At 45.8% G+C, this 22,072-nt stretch overlaps 1 protein-coding gene across 1 annotated transcript; it reads right to left on the bottom strand.

Moving 5' to 3' along the window:
- Positions 1-795: 795 nt before the first annotated feature.
- LOC119382136 (beta-alanine transporter) lies at positions 796-17,973 on the bottom strand. The gene is made up of 2 exons (XM_037649867.1): positions 17,494-17,973; positions 796-2,073 (listed from the first exon to the last, which is right to left on the bottom strand). The coding sequence occupies exons 1-2, from the start codon at positions 17,971-17,973 to the stop codon at positions 796-798; spliced, it is 1,758 nt and encodes a 585-aa protein (XP_037505795.1).
- Positions 17,974-22,072: the final 4,099 nt, after the last annotated feature.

Consider the following 22,072-nt stretch of genomic DNA (forward strand, 5'->3'; position numbering starts at 1 on the left):
TGCATTACTTCACTTTACCGCTCCCAGACGGCGACACCACCCCATTATGATATAAAACTTTGAGCGCAAATAAACAACGCAGGATGAATAAATTTACTTGCGCTAAAAGTTTTATATAATGTGATACCAACTAGCACGCCTACCTATCTTGACATCACCCCGCCGACCAACAGCACTGTGAGAGGAAAGTGTGAGATATAAAAGGCGCGCTTGTAATGCCTCCAAAGTGTGATGACGGTGGTGCAGTGGATAGCATGCCTGGCATCTGTTGTTGCGGACCGGGAGGTCGTGGGCTGGACTCCCGTTCATGGAATTTTTAAAAGTTTTTATTTGCCGTATCATGTGCATTTTTCCGACGACATTTTTGTGACGGAAATATGTCACTGAAGTCTTGGTGGAACCCGGCATAAACCACTTTCGTGTTAAAACATCTAAGGACTTTAACTCATCTTTATTTGTTCATAATAATATCAGTAAAGAGAGTGCGTTATGAGATGATAATAAGGGAACCAAGCAACTGACTTGATCCAGACCTCGATTTCTCCATATTTGTAAATTACAATAACAGTTATATATGTCATGAAAACGTTGATTGCCATCACATTCACCACTCTGTCCATAGAATTCACCACTTCATGAGAACCTCGCGTGCATGCCCATAGCTAGCTCGGTGTCTTGGGTGGTGTCTTGGCCTTCCCCTTGCGGCGTCTCCTCCTCTTGCCGCTCTCGATAGGTGGCGCCAGTGACTGCTTGAGGGCCTCCTTGCGCTCCTGCACACTCGCTGGCGCCGACCTATCATTCGCCTTTGCGCGTTTCCACGAGTACCTCGGGAAGCCACTGCACCGCGAACATGCTAAGGGCCGTCAGAATGGCCGCGGTCGCATGAAACAAGATGTCCGCTCTTTGGCCATTCATCGTGAACAGGAAGACTCCCAGGAGTGCACCGGCGGAACCGAAAAACAGCGACGCGCTCACGCCGGCACACCGGATCCTCGTGGGGAACACTTCGGCCGAATAGCACAGGACGACGCTCATGGCTCCAGACAGACCGACCTTGAGCCCGACATGCACAACTGATTCGACCAGCTGGAAACCGCCGACGGTCATCAGCAGCGTCTGGACGGCGGAGAAGGCGCACACGACGACCAGCAGCACAGTCAGCGTGTCCCGGAGTCCTCGCTTAACCACGGCCCAGCCGACGGCCACGTAGGACGCCGCCAGCAGCAGCGCGTTCGCAGCCGCCCAGTAGTAGCCGATGGAGTGTCCCATTGCCATCAAGGGGAAGTAAATGGCGCTGAGCGTCAACCTAGCCAGGAACACTGACGCAGCACGGCGGCGCATCTTAACGGACTGCACGGGTCCGTCGGTCGCGGCGAGCCCCGTCGACGTGTGTGGGCTCCGATAGAGTTTCGCCATTTGGACGAGAATCTCCTGAAAGGTGGCCCCAGCCTTGACGGTGTCCAGACCGTTCATGCTGGCTGCTTCCAGGGCAGCCTCGCGCGCTCTCTTCACGTCCCTGGTGACCAGGAGCCAGGTGGGTGACTCTTGAAGCAGGCAACACCAGATCGCCAGGATGGTCGTGAGGACGATGGCGAGTCCATGCACCAGTGCCCAACGCGGTTCCAGTTGCGTGAGAGCGTCGGCGAACGGAGGCACCACCGTGGCCCCTACGGCCGTGTCCAGGAGGCTGAACAGCAGCCGCCACTCGTTCCCGGTAACCTCGTAGAGCAGAATGAAGGTGAGCACGAAGACGGCTTGGACAGTCGTGAAGACTACCGTCCTCGTGCACAGGTAGAAGGTGAACGTCCCGGCGACACTGTTGCCAATGGTGCTGGCCAGGAGAACGATCACGGAGGCCAAGGTGACGGGCCTGCGGCCCATGCGGTCAGACACAAGCCCGAGCAGCGGTGACATTAAACCGGAAACAGTGACAAAGACTCCGATGCGCAGGCTGAGCAGGTATCGGCGGTCGCAGACGAGGCCGAACCGGCTGACGATGCTGTCGCCGCGGTTCGGAATGTCGTAGTCCCATCCCTGGCAGGGCACGGTAGATCTGTTATGCGCCGGAACGTCCTGCAAAATGTGTCAGGGTGACTGCTCTTTTGCTTGTGTACTCTATATATGCGGGAATTATTTTCGACGTGGAGAGTATGTCTACGAAATTCAAACATTTCTTGTGTAATGATCCAAAAGCTGACGACAATACACCCGCCTAATATAGAACCTTAGCTCCGTGTAATGACGTTGATAACATTTCTATTTGTTGCAATAAAAATAGGTTAACTCGTCCTGCATCGCTTCCACACACAAAAAGTCACACGATCCTGCTAATTTCCGTTGAAGTCAAAATATTCATTGAGTCATCGTGCCGCTTCATGTACATGATGGCACAAATACCTGTGTTGAGTTTTGCCTTGTCCGTAAAAGACCGTTTATTCAATACCGGATCACCGGTGCACAGCAGCAACAACGCTGGTATGACAATTTTTGTGACGCATCGCGTGTACCTTGAAGACATGAAACTGCAATGACTTTTCATATTCTGCTTATCTGCTGGCGTAAAGTGTTCATTATTGTATACTCAATAAGGTGCAATCAAATTTTATCAGTTTTTCTTCAAGGGGAGAATATGTGCAACCCAGGAACGTCTCAGACTATTCGTATCATCACGGGTTAGTGATGATGAAGAAGGCGGCAGTCTAGTGTCCAGAAAACTAACTCAAAGTACAAGCAAAGCATGCTGTTCACTGATAGCCGCGATCACAGTCCTCGGCCGCCAGTAATCTGAACGCCGGCGGCACGTGTCGTCTTTCATACATCAGTGATGGAACCTTCCAGCGTTATTGCTGGTGCTCGCGTAAGCTCCCGAATAAACTACACTACTCGCGTCCTGCGCGTAATGTTAACAGAACGATTTGAAACAATCACGAAGCTTCCCAAACATTGTGACGCGGCTTGCGCCGAGTTGTGCTAACAGTTTTTGGTGAGTTAAACCCGATCACGCGAAAATAAAGAAATAAGAGCGCGTGCCAGTATAGTTGCACAAAGCGTCGCAGGACACTGCCGCCATTCGCGCTATTGCCACTTGTAGCTCCGATTACCTGACGTTTAGTAATTGTAAAGAGAAAAGTCAGGGAGGCCTACAAAAGAGAAAGAGATATCAGTAAAATAGAAAGGCCGTTCCGTGTCAAACGTTCACGGTGACTAAATATAGGAACACGATACAGGCGGCACCCTTAATAGTTATGACAATTAAGCATGAAGTATCGCCACCTCACCTGGTAAAGTAAGCGACAATAAAAATGCAGTGCCTATAGATAATTGCCTGAAGTGGCTCGTTAGGACGCTCACAAGAAAAACTGAGCATTTGGTATAACAATGCTTATGGAGTCCTCTTCCTAACATGTTTAAGATGGGTCCTAATGATTTCCATTATTGTAATGCAAAATGTTTCGTACTGCATACTCAAAGCACGCCCTCGTAATTATATATTTGTTTTAAAGATTGCCTTGGCAGAACAGTAATCTCAAGGTAAATATAAATGTGTAAGTGTAGCAGAAATAACCCAGACAGCTAAAAGTACGAATAAAGCACAAAGCTTATTTTCGCAGAACGTTACTAAAGACATATTGCAGGGACCGAAAAGAACAGTACAGAAACCTAGGTAATGTACGATATGCAACAGGACAGCTTACGCTTAGCACCTGTGCTAACAATCCAACTATGATTTCAAAAAACGCCAGTCCTGCGCGGAAAGCGCAGCACAGTCACTAGTCACAGCGAAAGCTCGAAGAGCGGCATTTCTAGAGCCCGTTATAAACTCCCTTGTGGCTACTAATACTACACTAGAAACGTACCCACTACGCCACAATTCATTTTTTTTTAATTGGGAAGCACCCACCACGACATCACTCGTCATTCTGCGGAGAAGCGAGGTACCATCTGTAAGGCATTATGTGCAGTTTCTTGATACGACGGCTGATGACGATGAAGAATTATGACTGAGCCTTTTGTAATGGGTTGGAAGCCCTAAAGGATCCACTATTTACGTAATTCGCACTGTGTGACGCCCGGTCGTTATTTCACTCTACCACCACGCTTTAAAACATAAGCTAACGTTATAAAGAAATAGAGGGAATTAACTTTATTGAGACCCTGAGGAAATGGATCATGGGAGCCTTACGGGCTTCCTTGGCAACCAATAGAAGTGCACTTGCGAGGAACCAACTACGCTATAAATCATAACTTTTGTGAAGTAGAGAAGCAGCCACTATGCAAATGTTCGTCATTCTGCGCAGAACCGTGGTACCTGCTAAACACCTCTAAGGAATTATGTGCACTTTGTTGATGCTGTGGCTAATGACGATGAAGAATTATGGCAGAACCCTTTGTAACGGATTGGAAACATTCAACAACCCACTCGTTGCACAATTCACATTGTGTGACGCCTGGTTACAGAATTCGCGTTATGTGACACTTGGTGGCTATTGTACTCTGCAACCACGCTACATAACCTATGTTAATGTGGTTCCTTCCCTACATGAAGCCTGTATAGGGTCTTTTTGCAAAGCAGTTTGAAGCACCTGCATGGCTCTGAGGTAGAAGACTGGGATCCCACGCAGAGAGCCCAGGTTCGAACCTCGTTCCATCCTGGAATTTTTTTCTTAATTCGAGCGATGGTGGTTACGGACACCAGCGGCGGCGGACAACTACGGCGCCAAAAAAGGCCCTTGTTGTGATCTCATAACAGCTTTTACTGTAAAAAGCATTCGAATAACGATAGCAGAACGATATTAATGAAAATTAACAGGCAATAATGCCAAGGAAGGTATAGGGAGTGTTATTTGTAGTAATTAGGATATAAATGTGAATAAAGTAAAGTGGACGAAAAGATAACTTGCCGCCGCCAGGGACCGAACGTTCAACCTTCGAATAACGGGTCCGATGCTCTACCACTGAGCTACGGCGGCGGTCATCCCCTCGTCCACTTTATGGGGTATATATGTGCATTTAAACCTAGGAGTGTTAGTCAGCGCCAATTGCAGCCATGGCGGCGAGTGTGGAACGCTTTTTCTGCCTGTTGGCGTCACGTAGCAAGTAATCTTTTTTACGAGCCGGCAGCTGACCAATAATCTCTCGCATGCTACCTGAAGGCATCAGGTCTGCCAACGAGACCCTCGCTATGAATGAAAGAAAGAACGTGAATTTTAAGGGCTCGTTTTCTTTGTCAGACACAATATTAAATATTGTGTCTAACCTAATAGTTGCCATACCTATTAGGCGGCACCCCTAATGCACCTTGATATTGTGTCTAACAAAGAAAACGAGCCCTTAAGATAGCAGACCGAGAAAGACACAGTACGCGAAGATATCTTCTGGTAGGTGAACGCCTGCTCTATTACATCTACCATCGGTACCTGTAGTGCTACAGTTGTTAGAACCTTATTTTCATATAAGTCAATCGCATGTGAGTCAAACTCACATCCACGAGATCATTCAGATCGCTGGAGTGTGAGATCCACGAGACGCAAAGCAACCCCATTCTTGCATGCTTCATATTTCGTAACGAAGCGCCACGCAAGAAAATCTTCAATAACGACACCATAGCGGCATCAGAATTTTCGCAATAGAAGCCGCACGCAATGCAGTACGCAGAGTACGACAAAGGCTAAGAAAAAAGTGTCGTATCACTCACAGAACTTAAAAGAAAAAACAAAAAATACAAAAGGTACATAGGCTGGGCGTAGACATTCGCGCACTAGTCTTTGTCGAGACTGCGCGAGCGCTGCCACGTGACTCTGCCCCATCAATAGCAACGTGCAGGCCTCATCGCCTGCCCTTACTGGAGGACTCTGGTGGAAAGATAAAATTATACCACTTCCCTTAGCTTTATTCAGGTAACCTAGGCCCGTATTCTGAAACGCTCCTTAATAAGGTTCCCACACTGAGGCCCTTTTTGGTGCTCCCACGAGTTAAGGTAGCGCTAGGGCCACCTTCATGCCTCCTTACCTTGATACTTGCACTGAAAGGGCACTTCTCTGCAGTACTTTGTCAGCGACAGTGTGTCCGATTTCTCATTTTCGCTCGGTGCCTTGTAATTCTGCACAAGCTCGTTATAAATGTGTCCTCGCCGTTGCTGCAACATTGCTTGCCATGGCGGGTTTTCGAACGTGCGGCTAAAGGGCTGTCAAAATTTTTCGTTAGATTGCGCAGCGTGAAGAGGACAAGGCATTTTATAGGAATAGAAAAAAATCACAGCATATCCACTTTGGTGAATGATGATGAGTGGGGCGAAGCTCCGGAGGATATCATCGGTAAACCGTGAATCTTCTGTGTAACGCCCCATCAATCGTCATATAAAGAGTGAGAAACACTGTGTGTATATTACAAACATCAAACTTTTATTTTTCTTAATTAGATGATGCTTGGCTTGCGTTGTTCCTTCATTATCGCGGCTCTATGGTCCATGAAATGAAGGGATAGCGGTTCATGTACGGGTTGCAATTGGAAATTTGAAAATACCAGGTCTATACGCGTCCCTCGGATGGTCGTTGGTTTCATATGATCAAAGGACGTGCACGTGAGAGCATATTTGGCTGCCATATGTTGTATTAACCACTCATTGTTCTTTTCGGTAATATCGACATTCAGGTCACCAACTAACACAAATGGTCTATTCTTGTACTTGTCATAATTACACAATGCCGTGTCAATGAATGTCTTGATATTCCCACTCGACAAATTGGGTGCAAGGTACATGGTCATGATGATGCAGCCATCAAAATTGATGGCAGCATATTCACCGTTGTGGCTCTGTGTCGTTGGTAGTAGTTTCAGATATTGTGCCTTTTCTGTTTGTTTGACGTATACGGCCACACCACCTGCACGACGCTCTGCATCATCGATGCACACGACTAGAACGTATCGTTTGATATACGGTCTTTTGGCGTTCCATGTCACGGTAAGATAGAGAACGCCCACCGCAGTAAGTATGGGGTCCCGTTCCACATCGTCTACAAGCTTGACATAAAACCAGCTAGGCTTACATGGTAGGAGGGAAACTACAGAAGGCAACAACAAGTAAAGAAAACATAAGAGAACGGCAATCTTATGCCAAGACGTTCGTCCACTGCAAAGTTAACGGCTATCTCGTGGATGGGTCTCTGTAGCCTTGTCTTCAGCGAAAGAAAAAGCGCGCCAAGAGGGAGCCTCATGGCGCGTTACTTCTGAAATGTTGTCTTCGGGCGTCGTTGAAAACACGAGACGTAGTGAAGAAGAAATAACGCCACACAGGCGAACACGCAACGAGAGTCTCGCTCGTCAACGTCGTCTTCTTCTTCTACTGCATACCAGAACGCGCGCTTCTCACGAACTACAGGTGGCCATAGGTCGGCAAACTCACTCATGAGTCGACTCACTCAGACTCACTCAGACTCATATCGAGACGTGAGTCTGAGTCTGAGTGAGTCCGGTTGAGTAAAGATTTTAACGCGATAGCGTTAAAGAGCTCGTATCGCAGAAATTCCGCCGTCGGCGTCGGCGCCGTTGGTTGTGAGCGAAAAATCATCATCTTGTCCGTGACCGAAAAATCGAAAAAGCTGCAAATAAAATAAATATTAAAAATGTTAGGTCCGAGTGAGAATCGAACCCAGGCCGTCTGCGTGGCAAGCAGGTGTTCTACCACACAGCCACGCCTCTGGTTGGAGCAACACTTAAAGTAACTTCCATGCTTCCTAAAAATACGCGTCCTGTATACAGGTGTCACGGTACGAGATGTAATATTGCAGTAATATTGCGTGGTACAAGCGTACATTGCCATCGGACGTCACACCATGTCAATATCATAACGACTTGGTGGTATAAAGACAGCCACCCATTACAAAAGGCACACACATTACTGCGCGTATTGCCTTAAGACCACGTAGTGGGTGCATCGCAACTTCGAAAAAGTTTCCGGTTTAAAGCATGCTACCCATTATGCACCCATAAGGCATGCTACCCATAAGGCACACACCTCAGTGTGCGCATTCTGCTAAACACTCGTAGTGTTCGAAGTGCGCACTAGGGGCAGGATATCGCTATCGCGTTCGACACTTAAAGGCGAAGCTTAAGCGTCCCCCAATTTTTGTGAGTCTGAGTCTGAGTGAGTTCGGTTGGGAAATATTTTGGTGAGTCTGAGTCCGAGTGAGTCCGGTTGAGGAAAATTTTGGTGAGTCTGAGTCCGAGTGAGCCCTAAGGGCAAAATATATTGCATGAGTGAGCCTGAGTGAGCTCCACAACTTTTGCCGACCTATGGTCCTATCTACTCAATTTTAGCATTACTATCAGCCCTATGTCAGCTGACGTGTATACTCCCGCATACTTCTACGCGCTACCGTTCATACGTCAGCTCAATATTTATTGATCAGAGGCGTGATTTGAGGAGGGAGAGGGGAGGAGGTGCCTTGACCTCCCCTCGCAAACTTTTTCACTGGAAGTTACTGATTAAACTATCTCGTGTCAGTCATGACTTCCAATAAAAAGGTCCTTACCTAACTGCAAACTCAGATAACTCGTATTTGAAGGTACGAGATCAAAAGGTGCTAAGTAGCGCACCGATTATGCGAGATATTGGCGTTAAAGAGCATTGACATTACGGTAGAAGAAGGATAATTTAATGCCAACGGACTCACGAGTCGACTCACTCAGACTCACTCAGACTCAGATCGAGCCGTGAGTCTGAGTCTGAGTGAGTTCGAGTGAATAAAATATTGGTGAGTCTGAGTCCGAGTGAGTCCGGATGAGGAAAAGTTTGGTGAGTCTGAGTCCGAGTGAGCCCTTAGTGCAAAATATATTGCATGAGTGAGTCTGAGTGAGCTCCACAATTTTTGCCGACCTATGCAGGTGGCTACTACAAACAAACGAACAAACGGAGGATGGACAGACCCACGGCACAAGGAGCTTTTCGCCCCTAAAAAAATAGACTCAAGGAATGCGAAACAGTAGGCCCCCTCATCGCCCAGCGCTCGTGCTGGCGTCTTCCAGGAATGGCTGTTCTTGTTTGGATTAGGCTAACGATGGCTTCTTATGCTTGCGCATTCTTCCCATGCCATGCGGGCTGCTTCCACAATAAGGCAGGTGCGGTCCTCCGTGAAAGAAAAAAGCATATTGGTCTCAGCAAACACAGGGGTGCAGCCGCATGATCTACAATGTATGCCCAGGAAACCCTCCTTTCCTATTCTGCGGATTATCTCAGTCACTGAGAATAGTAATCCGTCGTGATACAGGCGAATAACCTGTGCCTGAAAGCTGGCACCTACCCTGTGGCAGCATGACTGTTTTAATGCGTTGGAGAAGCAAGCCCGAACAATAACCCTTTTGACAAGTTTACGTTGCGAAGGTGAAAACAGTACGACTGCTTGTACAGGCCTGGTTCATATGTCCAGCAAACATGATCCCGTGTGAAATCGAGCTTAAGGTCAAGGAACCCGATGGAATCCTAGAAGGTAATATCACGTGTTATGACGAGGGGCGATGTACATTCTTCAAACATTCTGGCCATTTGTGACAACTCAGAATGCAACCCCGAGGCACCCCACTGTAAGACTACTAAGAAATCGTCCACATATAGCTGAATAGTTTCAAGACTTTGGTTCCTGGGAACCGCTGCTGTAAGACTTTCTCGCTTTGCAAAAAAGTAGGTCTATCCACAAAGGCGCGATGCACGACCCGATAGACGCGCCCTCGTCTTGAATGTAAACATAATAATTTACTTGGACATAGTACATTCCAGACAAATTTGCACCAAAGGGAGGAAATTTCACAAGCTTAACACTGCTCGGCTATGAAAATCAATCTCACCCACGCCTTCAAGTCTTCAAACGATCTTTGTTACTCGCTCCCGCATAACACGCCGTTGACATGCATCAATGAACGCGATGAGCTCCAAGGTTGCTCGACCATCCTGTTTTTGTCTGCTGCAACAGGCGAAAGTTAAGTAAACGGAAAAGGCTGTGCACCCATATCGCGAAAAACCAGTGTACACGCTATTATTCATCCTTATGCACAAAAATATTCCTTATGCTTGCTTGAAAACGGACGTTTAGTCAGTATTTCACACGTACTCTCGATCACAGACTTGTGAAACACGCGCCTTACCTAACTGACTAAGTACAAGCCACAAAGTATGGCTCCCCTGGACCCCTTCCCTCGTTATTTCCTCGCGCAAGAAACAGCCATACTTTGTGGCTTGTACTTAGACATGAACCGACTAGCCCAGCAACGTGTACTTCTTACCTTATTGAGGCGGCCCTTGGGAAAGGAAGGTTGAAGGAAGCTTTTAGAATACTCTGGCGCCCTCAAGGAGCTCCTTAAGATAAGGAGGCATGAAGGGCTCCTCACGTAAGGTAAGTAAATGGTATGAGGTAAGGAGCGTTTCAAAATACGGGCCTCGGTGGCACTAGTACCAGCTTGTATCTGTATCGCGATACGTGATACTCACGTATCGCGATACAGATACAAGGTACCTCGAAGGTATCTAAGATAGTATCTAAGCTACATGTATCTTCGATACTGCCCAGCACTGCTCTACGGTCGGCACCCGTCGTACACCATCGGCACAATGCTACGTACCGGCAGAACATTTCTGAGTATGCGCCAATATCAGACATATTGAGACATGCCGAAGAGTGCGGCGACCTTTCACGGGTCTACCTCCAGCGACCAAGAGCGCCAGAAGAGCACTCGCGGCGACACTACTTATGCGCCCACCTTCCTTCCTGGAGAGCTTGTGTGCTCTCGGTTCCTACCGCTGCGCGTGGTCTCTCCTCAAAGTTACCGCCAAGGAGAGCCCCTATCGAGTCGTCGAACGCGCATTGCCCGTCAACTATGTGATTTAACTCGTCGAAGCATATTCGGACATGCGCCGTCGTGAACGCGACATTGTCAACATCGAGTGCTTCAAGCCGTACTATGATCCACTGATATTGACGAGCTGCTAGGTCGCCGGACGGCTCCCTTTTCGTCCCCGGGGGTAATTGTAGGGAAGAGTAACGCTACAGCGGGGCACCCTCTAGAGCACATCTAGTGGGTCTGTTTCTGCCGTACATTGCTCGTGGACACCCCTCGTGCTCGGGGTCCGTGAACTGAACCATTGGTCGAGCTACCGGTTGACCCTAACGCCAGCGTCCGATAAACGCCTTTGCAGAATGACGGAAAGGTGGGCGAGCTGGTTAGGGTTCATAGTGAAGTGTATGGGGCAGCGCTAGAACGAAAAGAAGGACGAGAAAACACAGAACGTGCGCTGTACTCACAACTAAAATTCCATTGAAAAAAAACGCCACTTATATACCCAGGATCGTCCAAATCATCGTCATCAAAAGGGCGACGTGAACCACATCAGAGCGATATCAGCGGGAATAAATCATACACAGCGTAAAAACATACAGTCGATAAAAACAGTACGAAGTAGCACTATACTATCCACGTGTGCCTGAGATAATCCAATTCTTTAGATGAAACGTCTATGCATGCTTGACTGATGCATTTCTCTTTCAATCTGTTGATGTGGAAAGCTTCTATTATTTCTCTTGTCGTTTTAATATGATGACGTGAAAGAATGACATTGTCCATAAAGTGTGGAACACGAACGGCAATGGTTGACTAGATGATAAGAAGTGGCATTAGAGGAGGAGAGCGAGCGTAGGTGTTCTTGCAGTCTAATGTTGATGCACCTCCCGCTTTGTCCAACATATACTTTACAGCACGACAAAGGAACCATATATATTGAACGTATCTTGCAGGGTATGAAGCTGTGGACATGATTAGTCTTACATCGAGCTTTTACAGAAGAACCTTCTTTTGTATGATAAGAGGACAAATCTTTCCAATTTCCTGGGGGGGGGGGGGGGACACCAAGTGAACCTTGTACCGGTTAGAAACATTTTTTAGACCACGGGAAAAGTGATTCAGACATGGCACAAAAGAGAATTTGCTGGTGCGACGTTTGCGCTCATCAGAGGCTTCCGCGTTGCTTTTCTTGGCCCATATAATGAGCTTATTACATGCAGAGGTGATCGCAGCATTGCCATAACCGGCCGCCGTCAGCCTAAGGAGCTGGCTATTGAAGCTATCTTGAACCTGATGTTGGCATGACATTTTGAGTGATGAACACAAAGTAGAAAAAATAATGCCGTTTTTGATGAGTTCTGAGTGGGCTGAATTACCATGCAACAGCGGTTTTTGAGATCTCGGTTGGTATTTCCAACTGCATGCTGCGGAGTGAACAGCAGGCGTATATCAAGATACTGCAGCTGCTGCTGGTCCATTGACTCGGTGGTGAACCGTAGGCCATACCCACATTCTTGAAAACATTTTACAATCATGTCGGTCATGTGGCTGTAATTATGGTCGTTATCAAAGATCACCAGGTAATCATCCGCATACCTACAGACATAGCGAATACCATCGCCAAGGCAACGGCTAAGTTTCCTGTTAACGCGGCTCAAAAAGATATCACTTAAAACGGGTGCAACTTTTGATTCTAATACCTGGTGATGTTTGATAACGACCATAATTACAGCCAGATGACCGACAGGATTGTAAAATGTTTTCAAGAATGTGGGTATGGCCTACGGTTCACCACCGAGTCAATGGACCAGCAGCAGCTGCAGTATCTTGATCTACGTCTGCTGTTCACTCCACAGCATGTATGTTGGAAATACCAACCGAAATCTCAAAAACCGCTGTTGCATGGTAATTCAGCCTACTCAGAACTCATCAAAAACGGCATTATTTTGTCTACTTTGTGTTCTTCACTCAAAATGTCATGCCAACATCAGGTTCAAGATAGCTTCAATAGCCAGCTCCTTAGGCTGACGGCGGCCGGTTATGGCAATGCTGCGATCACCGCTGCATGTAATAAGCTCATTAAATGGGCCAAGAAAAGCAACGCGGAAGCCTCTGATGAGCGCAAAGGTCGCACCAGCAAATTCTCTTTTGTGCCATGTCTGAATCGCTTTTCCCATGGTCTAAAAACTGTTTCTAATCGGTGCAAGGTTCACTTGGTGTTTTCCGCCCTCCAGAAGATTGGAAAGATTTGTCCTCTTATCATACAAAGGGAGATTCTTCTGTAAAAGCTCAATGTAAGACTAATCATGTCCACAGCTTCATACCCTGCAAGATAGGTTCAGTATATATGGTTCCTTTGTCGTGCTGTAAAGTATATGTTGGACAAAGCGGGAGGTGCATCAACATTAGATTGCAAAACACCTACGCTCGCTCTCCTCCTCTAATGCCACTTCTTATCATCTAGTCAACCATTGCCGTTCGTGTTCCACACTTTATGGACAATGTCATTCTTTCACGTCATCATATTAAAACGACAAGAGAAATAATAGAAGCTTTCCACATCAACAGATTGAAAGAGAAATGCATCAGTCAAGCATGCATAGACGTTTCATCTAAAGAATTGGATTATCTCAGGCACACGTGGATAGTATAGTGCTACTTCGCACTGTTTTTATCGACTGTATGTTTTTTACGCTGTGTATGATTTCTTCCTGCTGATATCGCTCTGATGTGGTTCAAGTCGGCCTTTTGATGACAATGATTTGGACGATACTGAGTGGGATGGGGTGGGGTGGGGCTCATTCGGCAAGCATTATCAAATCATGAACGGTAGTCTACCACTATCTCTCAAGAGGAAGGTATATAACAGCTGCATCTTACCGGTACTTACCTACGGAGCAGAGACCTGGAGACTTACAAAGAGGGTTCAACTTAAATTGAGGACGACGCAGCGAGCGATGGAAAGGAAAAATGATAGGTGTAACCTTAAGAGACAGGAAGAGAGCAGAGTGGGTCAGGGAACAAACGGGGGTTAAGGATATCATAGTTGAAATTAAGAAGAAGAAATGAATATGGGCCGGGCACGTAGCACGTCGGCAGGATAACCGGTGGTCATTAAAGGTAACTGACTGGATTCCAAGAGAGGGCAAACGCGTGAGGGGAAGACAGAAAATTAGGTGGGTAGATGAGATTAAGAAGTTTGTAGGTATAACGTGGCAACAGAAAGCACAGGACCGGGTTGATTGGCGGAACATGGGAGAGGCCTTTGCCGTGCAGTGGGCGTAGACAGGCTGATGATGATGATGATGATGATGATGATGGGTATACAAGTGGCGTTTTTTTTTTCAATAAAATTTTAGTTGTGAGTACAGCGCACGTCCTGTGTTTTCTGGTCCTTGTATTCGTTCTAGCGCTGCCCCATACACTTCACTATAAACGCCTTTCCAGTACTTTTTTTCCCTATCAAAGCTTACAATGCTCGGCTGCTGACCCGAAAGTCGCGGATCCGGTTCCGGCCGTGGCGGTCCCATTTCGGTGGAAGCGAAATGCTAGAGGCCTGTGTTCGTAGAGTTAGATGCACGTTAAAAAACCCCAGGCTGCTGAAATTTCCGAGTCCTACCACTACGGCGTACCTCACAATCATATCGTGTTTTTGAAGCGCAGAAGTTACTATATTGCCATGTCAACGCGCACTTTCTACAAAAAACTTTTAGTACTGACCTTGTCATCGACACCTTCCCGGGTTTTTAAGCAATATCTACCTCGCATTCAAAATCCAACTGACATTGTGCCAGGCATACCAGCGCGCCCTGTCGAAGTGTTCTGTGTGTTGTGAGCCTGCAAGCCCTCTTGTAGCCTGGGACACCAGTATATAGTCTGTCAGTTGAATTTTCGGAGTGTGAAAGACGTTCAAATCTGCCGTGTGGTTAGGGTGGCTAGAATGGGGAGGTGTGAAAAGCGGCCGCGGAAACCGGTCCCCAATGTGCGCCGATGCCGCAAGGGGCGCTGTACGCAGGGGCGCGTGGCGTTGAGCAGACGACGTACAGCGCAGCCTTGCTAGCGTCGGACGATTATGGCTCGCGCTATTTTTTGCGTGCTACACTTTGCAACGTTAATCGTTTTCTTTTTACCTCAGCCATTGCGCTAATAAAGCGTAGACTTCCTCCCCCCATTTGAAAAGCAGGGTTCGTATTGCACGCCGAGTAGCACTGCGCGTGCCAGAGTAATATTGCTAGCGGCATTTCGCGCACGCCACTTTTGAGCAGCAAGTTTTTTTTTGTTCTTTTTGCGCTTGTGTCCTGCCGTTTTACCACTTGCTATTATGTATCACTGCAACTTATTCAAGTCATTTTTAGTGCTTATTCACATGGTTAAGGTATGTCTTTTTTTTAAAAAAAAGTGATTTTTTTACTTTTGATGTTCTGAAAATGTACGAACATACAGAATTGCGGTTCACAAAAAATTACGCTTCTATTTGGTTCTGTTCGAAAGTTATGGTCCTTTTTTTGTGACTACACTCAAATTGAAAATGACATGTTCGGAAAATTTAATTATTGTTTTTCTCGAAACTTGATTTTCAGTAGGTTTTTGTTGCGAAAAAGCTCATAGCTATTGAACAGATCAATATTTTCCCGTGAAACTTTCCATGCTTCTTGCTCAGACATTTACTTGCGCCTGTGCAACGAACTAGAATCATTGAAACGATGAATGACTTTTAATGTTATAATACTTCAATTGAAATGCAACCTTCTGAAACAACACGACTTATGGTGGTTTTAGGCTATAATATACCTAATAATAATGATAGCGCAAGGATTCTAGCTCATCGCACAGCGTACATACACAGCCGGGGCGTAGCAAGAATTTTTTTATGGGGGGGGGGGGGGTGTTCAACCATGTTCGTGCGTGCGTTTGTATGTGTGCGTGTATATATACATATGCAAAATTGAAAAATTTGGGGGGGGGGAGGGTGGTTGAACCCCCCAACCCCCCCCCCCCCCTTGGCTACGCCCCTGGTACACAGCTATCATGCTGCGAAGCCATTTTTTTGTGTGGTTGGATTGCTATAGTTATGACTATTGCCGTGATGGCCGTGTTATGCGTAATATTGGTAATTACATTATAATTACCTTCCGTTATTTTACTGAACGCACTTGCAGAGCCCTTTTAAACTGTTCGCCCAAAGGCAAACACAAAACAATTAATTTTGGGTCAAAACCTAAGATTTCTAAAAAGGTGGAAACATACCTAAAAAATTGCCTGCTCTCGCGCTTGTACCCATTACTATGCACTAGCTGCTGGTCAAAACGTCATGTGTTCGTTTTGTCGGCAGGTTGAAAGATTTATTACTTCAAAGGAAACACATTCGTACACGAAGCAAGTTTATTTGAACTCTGCAATAAAGAGCTATCTACAGAACACAGGTCTTAGCCCACTTGGCTTTCTCTTCTTCCTCCTTATGGTTAACCCCCTTTAAAAATAAATGCACCCGAGTTAAGGAATAAAAGTGTACAACATATCACGTTGTACACGCTGTCGTTCACTTCAGACTACGCAATACCAACTAGCCCAACGTCGTTCCCCTCTACGTGCCTTGCGTAGAAATGCTTCTCGCATTGTGCTGCGTTCCTTGTCAGCTGCCTCTCAGCTCTCGGTATCGCACGACCTTACTTCTAAAATAACTCTTTCCACGCCAGTACTCGGAACAAACATGCCTTTTCTGTCGACGACAGTACCCAGAGTTGCAGCCAGGAACGAAGCAACAACGTGCAGTTTTATTCTTCAGTTTATATCCTCACACCTCAAAAATCCATGACCCTTGAGCAATAAGCACCACTCGAACGATGAAAAATACGACGCCGCGTTGCCGAGTGCTAGGCTTTCCTCCGGTAATCTGCAACGGCGGCGGCCGTACCGGCCGTACCATGCAGCGCCCCTTGCAGCAGCGCCCCTGGCGGCATCGGCGCGCAGAGGGACCCTCTCTGGCAAGGGAAACACGCTGCGCTCAGCACACCTCCCCATTCTAGCCACCCTAGTGTGGTCACCATTGGTATAACTGCGCTGGCTGAGTGGTCTTTCCTGTGTACGGCATTAAACCTTTCTGTTTTTATTCAGCAGGACCTTCGTCGTATCTATGAAGACGATACAAGGTTAACAAGCAGCTACAAGCGTAAATTATACGCGAATTTGTCGCGCTTATATACACGCTGCGCTTCCTGAACACGCTCATATTAGCTTTTGTTTCATTTTTTTTTTCGCGTGTGTCTCAGTGTTCTCTCCATCTTTACGCTCTCGCCCGCTTTTCTGCCCGGATCTTCGTGTTTAAATTCAGGTATGTTTAAAACAAGGGGGGCGGGGGGTTATTCGAACTCATGGAAGCAATTAACATTTTATCAAGATGACCTCTCCTGTTTAAGTATGACATTTAAAATGGTAGCGCTGGCCGTTTTATTCGAATAGCATACTCTATATATGGGAGGAGCATACACGTAAATTCAAAACCCTTATGTCAGTACCTTCACTATAACAGTTTTTTTTTAAGATGATGGCTTTACGGCTGCAATCTTTGTCGCGCTGATGTGAGTGCAGTTACCAGCAGTAACATCGCTCATGGTGCGGCCTTACGGTGTAAAAGTGAAACATGATTTAAGGCAAACACTAACTCACCGCAATGGGCGGGTCGTACATGCTGCACTTGCTGAACGAGCCGTCATCCTCGAGTGGGATGGACATGTTCTTCCACGCGTCGGCAGACAGTTCGCCCAGTGCATCCGGCGGTCGGCACCAGTGGTCCACGGGCCGGCTGGTCAGTCGGTCCGACAGCGCCTGCAACAGCGCCACGATCACCGACAGGACGCTGCACAGTAGGACTCGGCGTTGGTACGGCCCGTGACCCAGCACGATGTAGATGCTATCTTGGGCGTCAGCCCAGTTTTCGTGGGCGACGAAGCCAGTCAGGACAGTACCCGGGGACGTTGTGGCCATCCGGGTCCCCGGAGATACCGGAGACGCGACGCTTCCAGGAGTCGCCCATCCAGACCGCGGCGTTGACGTTGCCAGCGACAGCGCTCGACTGCTGGCGTTGCCTGGATTTGCCGGCATTTGAAGGCTGCGTGGTTCAGCAGACAAGGGCAGAGTATCGGGCATCTTCCGAGAATACTGCGGTCCACGAGATTGATTGATTGATTGATCCTAGAGGAATGGCACAACCCACCACGGGGGATCGGCCACGAATCGTGCGGCAGTAGGATGTGTGAGTGAAAAAAAAAAAAAGGGGGGGGGGGGGGAGAAAAAAAAAAGGATAATTCTCAAGAGATAATTTTAGGTAAGCGAAAATGTTATTTGTGTTCGCGGTTTCCCAATTGAATGCTAAAGAGATAGAAAAAAAAATGGAAGAGAAAGAGTTAGTTAAATAAAAGCATTAAATAAATAATGAACGATAAATGAAATAAATAAATCACCGGTGTGTACTAGAAATATTAGCATGGCAGTCTTTTTGATTCGTTTATATAGTTAATTACTGCCTCACATATGTCCCTGTTGCAGTGACCCAGTGCCGACGCCCCAGGGAGAGTAATGCCGTTACGGAAAGCTCAAGCCCAAGTTTTCGGAAAGGAGGTTCAAGAAATCTTTGCCTTAGATGTTGATATCTGCGACATTCTGTGAAAAAATGCTCTATGGTTTCTGCTTGCGAACAATAACAACATTGAGGGGAAGGAACAAAACCAGGCCTGTGTAAGTAAAAATTTAAAGAGGGAATTCTGCATCGCAATCTAGTTAACGTAACTTCTAATTGTCTTGTGCCACACCATGAACTATGCCATGGAAACCTAAGGTGCTGAAAGTCTGCCCCGTTTAGAACAGAAGATCGTGTGTGTTCCTCTCGAATACAAAAATATCGAAATCGTGCGATAGTATTTTGGGAGGAGGGTCTTAGAACCTTCAAGACCGGGCCCTGAATTGATGCCGCCGCCAATGTGTCCGCTGCTTCATTTAGAGTTATTCCAGTATGACCTGGTACCCAAACCAAACGGACAATACGTACATGATTGGGCATATATGTATATAATTCTGACAGGCAGCTCGATGACTTTGGTACTGTCAAAGCAGTGCAAACTGACAAAGAGTCGGTCAATATAACCACTGAAGAAATAGATGCTGGGAGTTTGCGTAATGCCAGAATAATTGCCATTAATTCTGCCTGGAATATTGGCGTAAAATCGGGCAGTCGAAGAGAAAAGGACCAGTTTAAAGCTGTTGAATAAATGCCCACTCCTGCCTTCTCATCTGCAACGGAGGCATCTGTGGCTATGACTGAACTTATCCGTAGACTCTTAAGGTGGTCGCTCAACAAGCCGTTTAAATATCTAATAGGCAATAGTTTAGCATTTTTTGGAAATATATCATCAAATTCTATTATTGTTTTATGATTGAGTACACTTGGGAAACTTATTTCGCGCATTGTTACTTGTAACGGCTCCAACAGCTGCTGTACGAAAATTATTTGAGGGCGATGTAACCGAGACCACTCACAATCAAAAAATCTGGACGGTTCGCGAAGAAATATATATTGCGAGCGTCTCTGTGGGGAGGCATAGATGTTTAGAAATGTCTGGACTGTTAGAATACGAAACCTAGTTTGCAGAGACGGCAGGTATGTTTCATGGTAAAGGATATTATTAGCTACAAACTTAGGAAGACCTAAACATATCCGTAATGCCTCACGTTCTATAGTTAGGAGAGGGCGTAATTTATAAGCGGGTCCCCCACAGAATAACACACATCCAAACTCTAATATTGGTCGGACGTACATGCTATATATCATTAACAATGTTTTTCTACGCATTCCAAAACGAACGCCGCTGATTCGCCTTAACAAACCAAGTGCACGTAATCCTTTGGATGCAATATATTCAATATGTGGGCTCCAATTAAGATTGGTAGTGTATACTATGCCTAAATATTTTAATGAATCTACCTGTGGAATAAAATCCTGCCCATACATCAGTGCGATTCGCACAGGAGCTGTCAACGGGAACGTGAGAAGAGCACTCTTGTTAACATTAAGAGACATGTGCAGGTCACTAAGCCATACTTCAATCTCATTCATATATGATTGTAGAATATTATATAGCAAGTGTATATCATTAGAAGCTGAAAAGAATGCAATGTCGTCCGCGTATACATACACTTGCACGTCATTGTGAGAAGGAATAGAGCTTAGTAATATATTAAATAAAATAGGCGAGAGAACCGATCCTTGAGGAACTCCCTTGTTTGTTTGTAGTGTTTAGAAGATAAGCCGTTCTGCGAGCAATAAAATGTGCGTCCGCTTAAAAAATTTTGTATCCATGCAATTATATACTCAGGAACGTTAACATTTCGGAGTTTATTAATCAAGATGGCGTGCTCTACACTGTCATACGCCTTAGCAATATCTAAGGTTACCAGTGCGGCGTACTGCTTTTTGTGCCGAGCAAGTTAATTCTGCTTTCTAGATCAACATGTGCACACCATATAGAGCACCCAGGTCTGAATCCAATTTGGGAATCACTCAATATGTGATTTTCTTCTACCCATTCTTCAATATGCCTATATAAAACCCGCTCTATTAGTTTTACAAGGTTTGAAGTGAGCGAAATAGGTCTAATATTGTCGATTGCATAGCCAGCGCCCTGTTTTTTAAGTAGTGGAATTACTTTGGCGACTTTCCACTCGGGATGAATCCATGCGTTTTCTATAGAAAAATTTATAAAGTTAAGAATATCGCTGGGAGACAAATCAAACAAAATTTTTATCATGCCTGTAGTTATATTGTCAGGACCTGGAGATGAAGCTGGCAGTGACTTTACTATTTCTGATATCTCTTCTAATGTGGTTGCCTTATATTCATTAGCTTTTCCTGTAACTGACAAATGATAGGGTAACAACGATGCAAAGCGATCTTCCAATCCCTTCCCAATTGCCTCCAATGACTGCAACAATTCTGCGGGTGATAAACAAACCGATTCTATATTTATTGGTGGCGGAACAATCTTTCTGCATCGCAGAAACCTAAAGAGTGCTTTCTTATTTTTGGTCTCTGACATATAGCTGTAATGTTTGGAGTTATAATCTTCTTTTGCTTTGTCAACCGTTTGTCTAAACGTGGCAGCGGTATATTTATAGTCTTTCCAATTACGTGGGCACTGGTTGTAGAGTAACTTCTTCCAAGCTGCTTTTCGTCGCCTATAGTCGCGATCACAGTCTGTGTTCCACCATGGTGAATGCGTTCTATTTTTAGTTGATTGCATTCTGAATTCGGCTTTTTCCTACTGTCACCTAATAGCTGACATAAATGAATTGCCTTTACCTGATCACTTAATCCTGTCTGTTTATTTAAGCCTGATCGTAGTGAATCTTTAAATTTGCTGTAATTAACATAATTTCGAACATGTTTGGTTAACGAAGTAAGTGGGCACACTATTTCAAATAATATTGGTAGGTGATCACTGTTTGTGGCCGATGTGATGGCAGACCAGGACGAAATAATGCAACTCGAGCTTGAAAAGGTCAAGTCTATCACAGAACTTGATAGGCCAGATACATAAGTTGGAGTTCTGTAATTCGCGCAATGAACGTCATTCAAGCTGGTCCATTCTAACAACCGTTTACCACACGCATCGGATCGGTAACCCCACGAAATGTGGTGTGAATTGAAATCTCCTGCTATGATTATATTCTTTCTACATGCGGCTACTGCGGAATCAAGTAAAGTAGTGTTCAGAACACCTGTAGGGAAATAAACATTCACTATGGAAAATGGTGTATATCCAGGAATAGCTACGTCCAATGCCAAAATTTCACTTTCTGCCGACGTTGACCGATATGAAATTTTCGCTCTATGGCCAAATTTCGTAGAGATGAAAAACGCTAGGCCCCCTCTACCAGAAGGGCGATCCAACCGAAAACAGTGATAATTATTTAGATTAAAACTTTTTTCTGTAGATAACCAGGTTTCTTGCAATAGAATTAAATCAGGAGTAAGTTCTGCACAAAGTTTTAACAGGTCAGTTGCTGCAGCAAGAAGTGAGCGGCAATTCCACTGAAGTACTTTTAATGACCCTATGTTGAAGGTAGGCCGGCGGTCTCAACTGCTTTCTGAAGAATGTTGTCTTTCAAGAAATCATCCTTCGTTAGTGGACTATTATCCTGACATTTTTTTGTCTTCAATCTATGTAGAAGAACAGATTTCGGGGAGTGGGGG

Source organism: Rhipicephalus sanguineus, chromosome 2 (assembly GCF_013339695.2).
Source record: "Rhipicephalus sanguineus isolate Rsan-2018 chromosome 2, BIME_Rsan_1.4, whole genome shotgun sequence".
In the NCBI taxonomy this organism is placed as follows: Eukaryota; Metazoa; Arthropoda; class Arachnida; order Ixodida; family Ixodidae; genus Rhipicephalus; species Rhipicephalus sanguineus.